An 8,287-nucleotide genomic window follows, 5' to 3' on the forward strand; every position below is an offset into this window, starting at 1 on the left:
TGATCTCCTAAAGTTGAAAATGTGCAAGAAAAAACTAAAAGTTTATGATTAAACTCAGAAATTTTCTAGAAAAAAAACCCAGGAAGTTTCTGAGCACCATAAGTTGAAATATTTTCACTTTTGAAAATTGTCTGTTTCAAAAGGGTGAAAATGTTTGACTTTTTGAGCCTGGAAATTTCCATGTTTTTTTCTGAGTTAAATCTCAAAATTTCTGAATTTTTTGGTTGAAATTTACTCCTTTTTTTACTTAATGGTGAGTTTTATCAAAACAAACCCAACTCATTATTTCTGCTGATGTTCTGGCGACCATGTCGAAGAAGAACGCCCCCGATACAAGTAAGTTAAATACTGTCCATGTGTACATACAAATAACTAAAACATGAATATTTAATGCAAACAGGTGTTAATATGTTGTAATATTTGCTCAGGCCGTTGGTCACACAACTTGCAGCGCCAAAAATCCCAGAAGGAGAGAGGGTTGACTTTGACGTACGTTCCTTCAGCTGTAAGTTATGCGAAAAGCATCCAAATCACACATAAGTGACCCTTTGTGTTCCTGCTGTCAGGATATCCACAGGAAGAGGATGGAGAAGGACCTGCTGGAGCTGCAAACTCTGATTGATGTTCACTTTGAGCAGAGGAAGAAGGAGGAAGAGGAGCTGGTTGGACTCAAAGACAGAATTGTAAAGTTCCTCTGGTTTTTCCCCCAAACAAAGATTCTGCATGACTGTTGTATGGAAGAACATTAGGGCCACTGAAAACACAAAAATATTACTTTTTTTATTCAGAACTCAAACTTTAATCAGAATTCTGCCTTTAATCTAAAAATTCAGACTTTTTTGTCAGAATTTTGAAAATGTTCTCAGAATCAGAATTGTTTACATTGTTTGTGCACCATGAGGCAAATTAAGTCTTAAAACTCAAATCTAACTAATAAATTTGAGACGGTCTTTCAGTGTGAATAAATTGCAGGTTTACAAATCCTATAAAAAGGAAGAAAACCTTTGTGTAATTATTTTCATATGATAACAGAGAAACGGGCAAATACTTAAGGATATTTGGTTATATATTTGGATATTGACACAGATTGATACAGAATTAGAATTCTGAAAAAGCATCCAGATTTTTTATTTTATTTTATTTTATTTTTCCCCCAGTGGTTCTAATCCTGTTCCGTCCTGCTCTGACTGCATCATTCTGTGTTTTAATGTTGTAGGAGAGAAGGAGAGCAGAGAGAGCTGAGCAGCAGCGTGTGAGGGCTGAAAAAGAGCGAGACAGACAGACACGGATTGCAGTAATTATTCTAAAATTGCAGGTATCATTTTAAAAATCTGCTCTGCAGAGCTCAATGTCTCAGATTAACTCCTTCAGGAAGAACGACAGAGGAAAGAGGATGAGGAGGCGAAGAAGAGAGCGGACGATGAGGCCAAGAAGAAGAAAGTGCTCTCCAACATGGGCGCTCATTTTGGAGGATTCCTTGCAAAGGTCGATGGGATTCTTTTTGTTTTTAGTGAAACAACACAACTACAGCTTTAATTAGAGCAACATTCAAAATTTATTGTCACAATTTGTTGTAATTTTCAAGATTATGGCTTTCGGATGACAAAAGCCCAAAATTCAGTTTCTCAGAAAACCAAAATATTGTGGAAAAGTAAAATATTGGAAACTCTTGGTGTCACATCTTCATCAGCTAATTAACACAAAACAGGAAAATTTAGTGGAAGGAAAAGTTTCCAAGAATGTTTGGATGTAGCACTCTGAACTTTTTTAGCAATGACCTTTTGTGACTCAAGAGTATGAAATGAATCTATATCATGAGTTTCACTTTCTCACAAGAGAGTTTTCAGCGTGTTTTTTTTTCCAAATATATTCAAATGCCTTCATAATATTTGCGTAGAAGTAACTTTAGCAAGAAGGTGTAAAACCTAATGAACACTGTTCTGATCAAAAACGTAAGTGACAATTTAAATAAGACTTGCTTTTTAGGCATAGTTCATGAGCTCTCAACCATTACAGAAACTTAACATTAGCTTGACTAACCATCCCAGACCCGGTTCTGTAAGTAAAGCTTGTTTTTCCTGCAGGAAGAACAAAGAAGAGGCAAGAGACAAACGGCAAGAGAGATCAAGAAAAAGACTCTGGCAGAGAGACGGAAGCCGCTGAGTATTGAGAGCCTGGAGGAGGACGGCCTCAGGTGATTCATTTTCAGCATTTCGTTTTTACTATTTGCACAAAGTAAGTCTGGAAAATTCTGGAAATAATTTAAAAAGGCAATCAGATAATTGTCGGCTCAACTCCATGTGTTTCAGAGAGAGAGCCAAGGAGATGTGGGAATGGATCTATCAGCTGGAATCAGAGAAGTTTGACCTCACCGAGAAGATGAAGAAGCAGAAATATGAAGTAAATCTTCATCTAAGCACTGCAAAAACAAATATATCTTACCAATTATTTTTGGTTTAGTTTATAGTGGAAATATCTTAGGACTTGAAATGAGACAAAATTAAATTAAAAGTACATTTTTGGTGGATATAGAAGTTTGTTTTAAGTGAATAATTCCTTAATATTATGATTATTCGGCTCACAACTAGATATTTTTCTTGTGTTTTGTAAGTGTATTTTCACTAGAAACTAGACCAAAAATACTTTCTAAGTGTTTCTGTTTTTGCTGTGAGAAAATATAGTTTGTTTCCGAAAGATGAGCTAACTTGTGACACTTGACTCCACTTTGTTTTTCAGATCAACGTCCTTCTGAACAGAATCCAACATGCTCAGAAATTGTGAGTCAGCCATATTTGATTCATGCACAACATTTAGTTACAGAGTCTTTGCAGATAGGAAGCAAAATCACTAATGTAGCAGAAAAATAACAGAAGTACGTTTATTTTTAAAACCCTCACTGACAACTGATGGAGTGTGTTGTGTTAGACTCACTTTGCTAGAAAAAACACAAATCCTTACAAGTGACTTTTCAGCACTTGTAGCATCAAAAATGACTTGTTTTAAGAGAAACACATAATCTGGTGAAGAACTAGTCATTTTTCATCAATATTCAGGAATTATTGACTAAAACAAGCTCCTATATCTTGATGAAAAGTTATTTGTAAGTTAGTTTTGTCTTATTTCAAGTGTACTAAGATTTTTGCACTAGACACTAGACCAAAAATACTTGGTAAGATTTTGGTTTTTGCAGTGTTGTGATCTGATTTACTGCTTCTCTTGTCTTATTGCAGTAAGAAAAGCCATGGGAAGGGGAAGGTTGGAGGCCGATGGAAGTGAGGTTTCTCACATTTGCACAGTGGAAAATAAGGAGAAGATTTTTCCCCAGCTTGAGATTTAGCTGTAGTAATTTTATTGTGTTCAGCTCTTCAAGTTTAATTGCCCATTTAGTTAATAAAACACATGCTTCAATTAAACAGTGGTTTTTTGTTGTTCATATAAACTGAATTTGCAACTTAAATTTTCTGCAAATAAATTAACAACAATAAACAGTTTGAAAAAGTTCTGGATAGTTTAAAATCCATTGAGGCTGAAAAATCAGATACTTCCCAAATATAAACTTATTCTGCCATTTTAGAAAGAATTGGAATAAACATAACAATGAAAATTATCTGGAAAATGTATTTATTTTTCATTTATAACCTAACATTAGCATGTGACAAGTTAATGTGAACAAAGGTTTTGAGAAAAAGAAGTAGAAGTAAGAAACATCTTATATAATCCTACTTCTCTCAAAAAGCTAATTTAATAAAACATGAGGAAAACTTTATGTTGTTGCAGCAGAAGCAGCTTGCAGATCTGTGCTGAAGAAAAACCGTCTTCACTTCTTCTGCTGAGCGAAAACGGCGTGGACGCCATCACTGGCGCCCTCACACCAGGGTTCAAATCCTGCCTTTAGCACCAAATTCGCCACCGTCTCTGCAAAGCCCGCTTCCTGCTCCTTGTTCAGGTCCAAAATGTACCTAAAAAGCACACACACGCACGCACGCACGCACAGTTATGTTTTTATGTCTTGCAAGGACTTCACATTGACTTCCATTAATTTTCTGCAGCCTAACCCTAACTCTAACCCCAACCATCACACACTTAACCCATACTCAAATAAAAAGTCAATTCACACTTTGGCCCTAACACTATCCCCTAACCCACAAACAGCATTTCCCAAGAAAATGTCCCCACAAGGAGCAGTGGTCCCCACAACCCTGCATTGTAGACACAAATAGGTCCCCACAATGATATAAAAACCGAGTTCACACACACCCACACAAACGCAACTTAAATACAAACACTGCAACCACACACAGTGTTAGTTAATAAGCAAAATGAAGCACCACGAGTACAGAGCCGCCACTGTACTCTTGGTGACAATGCAGTTGCCATGGTAACAAGCCATGTTACTATAAAAACCCTCACTTGGCCAGCTCCACGACAAGCACAGCGTCTGGTGCAGCAATCTGTCCCATCATGGGGTCCAACTGGTGGACGCAGCTTTACAAACAGAGAGACAGAAACCTGCTCAGCAGCCATATCCATAGTTCAGGATGACACAAAATAAATCTTGTTGTTGTTTACTGATGCTTACCTGGCAGAGAAGTAAACAGAGTTGAAGTAGTGGCGGTATTTCTGCTTCTGTGGCAGCTTTTGAAGAGAATCTAAAGGCAGAAATGTGACAGAGACGCCGCTGAGGTGCATTAAATCTGAAGAGGAGTAAAAGAAAATTTATTGAGTCGGTTTGCATTAATAAAACGAATGGAATAAAGACGATGAGAATATAAGATTATAAAACAATTCTTCTACATGTACATTCTGACATGTTTCTGATATCTCTGTTGCTTCAGTTATAATTTGACGTTTTACCAGTAAGTGATTTTTGATGACTCAGTGTGGGCGCTTCCTCCGCCTCTGTGTCTGTATGAGAAGCAGTGAGACGGCGCCGCCTGCTGGACAGGGACCGGAACAACTCCTGCAGGTTTGCAAAAGAGATATCCTGGGCCGTCTGTGGAGGCGATAAGAGGAAAAAATGATAAATAAAAAAGACTGTAGTCTTCTTCAGAATGTGAGCACCTTCAATATAAGCTGAAAAAAAATTATAAATGGTTTGCAAACTTTTATGAATTAAATTTTAAAACGTGAAACCATATTTCACTGCAATTATAACTGTGAGTTGGCTTTCAAATATGTATTTACTTCTTATTCCAATAAAAGAAATGAAAGCTTGCAGAGTGACCAAATGTGAAGTGTTTGACAGGCAATATTTGCAGCCATATTTTACATTGAGGTGTTGCCCATTCTGTGTTTTCAGCAGCTTCTTGTCGTCACTTTCAATACCAAAAGAAAGATAAGGGCTGGAAACGATGTCTCCCCAGTAGCCTCGAACGCCAATTTTGTCTCCTTTCTGCTGAGGCAAAAACAAAGATTTAGATTGTTTATTTAATTTCAGAGCTCTTTAGTCCACCAAAGACAAATATGCACGAACCTTATTAAAAACTCTTGTGGAGAGTAAAGTGGGGTTGGTTGTTTGGTAGATACCTTCCCTCATTTCGAACGCCAAACCCTTTCCTCTCCATTGCACATACTGCTGTTTGCTGATGACTCCACACTGCTTAGAGAAAAACCAGGAAGAGTTCATCACTGTAAAAACTCAAAATATTATCAAGTATTTCTAGTCTAGTTTCTTTACAGCAAGATACAGAAGCTTGTTTTAGTCAACAATTCCTTAATTTTGATGAGAAAATACTGCTTACATTGACAGATTGTTTCACTTATAACATGGGAAATGTCTTGTTTTACGTAAAAATGATCTTCTAGTGGAACTAGTGCTACTTTTATCAATATTAAGGAATTATTGACTTAAAACAAGCTCATATTTTTTGCTGAAAAGTTATTTGTAAGTTAATTAAGTCTTATTTAAAGTGTAATAAGATGTTTGCACAAGAAGTATACTTGATAGGATTTTGTGTTTTTGCAGTGTTGTAGGCAATCTCAACATTAAAATACAGAAAAAGAACCAGTTCCGTTTTCTTTTTCTTTTGGCAACATAAACAATAAAGTGTAAAAATTCTCCATCACCCCTTTCTCATGCAGCTTCATGGTGAGGTCCCAGTCGAAACATCCCTTCTTGGAGTCGTAGCGGGTACCGAGATGCTGCCTTACCCGATAATCCCAGGCTTTGGACATGATGACCGGAGAAGTTTGCTGGATCCACAGCTTGAATATCCTGGCTAGCTCATCCCGCTCCTTGAACTGGAAAAACATTCAGTTTTAGCGGTTTTACTGGAAATAAGAGATCAATAGTTGCACAGTTCACCTTCAGGAGTGTTGTGTTCAGGCAGGCGTTCATGGGGTCCTCCATTGTTTCAGTGACAGAGAGAATGAGTTGTGATGCGGCTCGCCGCAGCGTCTCTTCTGTCTGACTGCGGATTTCCGTGTTTCCAAAAAGCTCCAAGAAAACTTCAGTCCTCTCTGAAAACAAAACATTTTAGAGCGCCGTGGCTTTAATAAAATGATAAACTCGTCATCAAAGCAGCTCTCACCGTTGATTCCCATCTTTTCCTGTGATGTCAGCGTAATGTAGAGGAGCAGCAGCTGCCGAGCCACAACATCCATGCTGCTTTCAATCACCCACATCTGCAGAACAGAGAACATGTGTGACTCCTGCTGCGCGGATCTGTGCAGATATCTGTGTTTAATGTAGGAGTTTAAGGGAATAAACTGCAAAAACACAAAATCTTACCAAGTATGTTTGTCTACTTTCTAGAGAAAATATTTTAGTTCACTTGAAATGAGACAAAACTAACTTTTCAGCAAGAAATAGGAGCTTGTTTTAAGTAAATAAGTAATTAAGTAATATTTCCACTGGTAGATAACTTCACTTAAACATTTTGTTATAAGGAATTTTTAAGTAATTATTGACTTAAAAAAAAGCTCCTACTTCTTGCTGAAAAGTCACTTGTAACTTCCTTTTGTCTTATTTTAAATGCACTAAGAAAGTTGCATGTGAAACTAGACCAAAATACTTGGTAAGATTTTGTGTTTTTGCACTGAATGGCTCACATGAAGGTGTTGCTCGACTGGAGAATCCACAATAGTCTTCAAAATATGTCTGGGATCCCCGCTGCCAACCAGCAGCACATTCATTTCTCCATCAGATTTCACAGGGCCTGGAAAGACGGCCAGAACATGAGTTTACCCATTATAAGGTATTCATTTAAGACATATATTTCAAATTTTAGCATTTTAGGGGGTACAATAGTGGTAGCACCAGATTTAATTCAGGATAATTGTTTATAAATAGAATATTAGATTAAATCAATTTATAATTCAAAATATGGGCCTAATGGAAAGCAGGCCCATATTTCAATGCTAAATTAAAGATTGTTGTTTTCAAATATTAATATAAAACAGTCAAAGAAACTTGTGTTTGTCACAATAACAATCAACATCTATTACTAATATATTGTCTTACTTTATTTTTTGTATTATCTATAGGATTAACAAATGTTTTTTCTGTTATTTTTATTATTAACTTTTATTTCTGAATGATACCTTAACGCTTGTTGATATGAGACCCTTTATGAGGTGTAGAACCACACATTGGGAACCACTCCACTACACGGCGCCCAGTAGAATAATCCCGTTATGAATACCCATAATTCTTTTCGTTTATTAGATAAAAATGTAAACATCCTGGCGCAGCTTCTCACCCAAACTGAGCAGATTCCGGGCTGGACTGAAGCCCCACCAGGAGACCCAGCCCGCTCCTTCAGACACCCGACCTGCACTCATCCTAACAGAAACATGGGAACCATCAACCTTCAGCTGGGTTTCACGTCGACGCTGAAACAAGGTAGCGACAGCCGAGACGCAACTTCGATCATGCTAGCGGTATGTAGAATAAACAAGCTAACTAATGTAATATCGTTAGAGTCTTGTCTGTCAAAGGATTATAAAGTATTGGTGGTAAGGACTCACCTCAGTAACAGATCTGGAACATCCGGGGAAATGTTTGAGTTTGGTTGCTAGGTAACGGTCTCAAACTTAGTGAGGATGTATGGAGCTAAATTGGTGTCCATTAACTTGCAAAGTTCGTAAAAATAAATAAATAAATAAATAAATAAATAAATAAATAAATAAATAAATAAATAAATAAATAAATTAATTAACAAACGAAAAAATTGAAAGTGAAAATAATTTTGGAACAACAAAGTGAAAGTTTATTCAGGTCATATATTTAAATTCAAATCCCGTTTAATTAAATTTTTTTTTTTTCAATTTAAATTTTTTTCTTTCA

At 36.7% G+C, this 8,287-nt stretch overlaps 2 protein-coding genes across 2 annotated transcripts; one reads left to right on the forward strand and one right to left on the reverse strand.

Annotated features, from left to right (window-relative positions):
- The first annotated feature begins 566 nt into the window (after nt 1-566).
- Nucleotides 567-3,413, forward strand: LOC106910831 (troponin T, slow skeletal muscle). Its single transcript, XM_014977518.2, has 7 exons — nt 567-683; nt 1,217-1,294; nt 1,372-1,485; nt 2,085-2,194; nt 2,310-2,400; nt 2,737-2,777; nt 3,231-3,413. The coding sequence occupies exons 1-7, from the start codon at nt 585-587 to the stop codon at nt 3,274-3,276; spliced, it is 579 nt and encodes a 192-aa protein (XP_014833004.2). The 5' UTR covers nt 567-584; the 3' UTR covers nt 3,277-3,413.
- A 236-nt stretch (nt 3,414-3,649) lies between these two features.
- On the reverse strand, nt 3,650-7,861 carry dnaaf3l (dynein axonemal assembly factor 3 like). Its single transcript, XM_014977514.2, has 11 exons — nt 7,701-7,861; nt 7,051-7,157; nt 6,531-6,624; nt 6,305-6,459; nt 6,067-6,240; nt 5,474-5,596; nt 5,270-5,395; nt 4,855-4,993; nt 4,580-4,694; nt 4,411-4,485; nt 3,650-3,959 (listed from the first exon to the last, which is right to left on the reverse strand). The coding sequence occupies exons 1-11, from the start codon at nt 7,780-7,782 to the stop codon at nt 3,818-3,820; spliced, it is 1,332 nt and encodes a 443-aa protein (XP_014833000.2). The 5' UTR covers nt 7,783-7,861; the 3' UTR covers nt 3,650-3,817.
- Nucleotides 7,862-8,287: the final 426 nt, after the last annotated feature.

This window comes from Poecilia mexicana, unplaced genomic scaffold (genome assembly GCF_051168715.1).
Source record: "Poecilia mexicana isolate PSO_F unplaced genomic scaffold, ASM5116871v1 scaffold_19, whole genome shotgun sequence".
Lineage (NCBI taxonomy): Eukaryota > Metazoa > Chordata > Actinopteri > Cyprinodontiformes > Poeciliidae > Poecilia > Poecilia mexicana.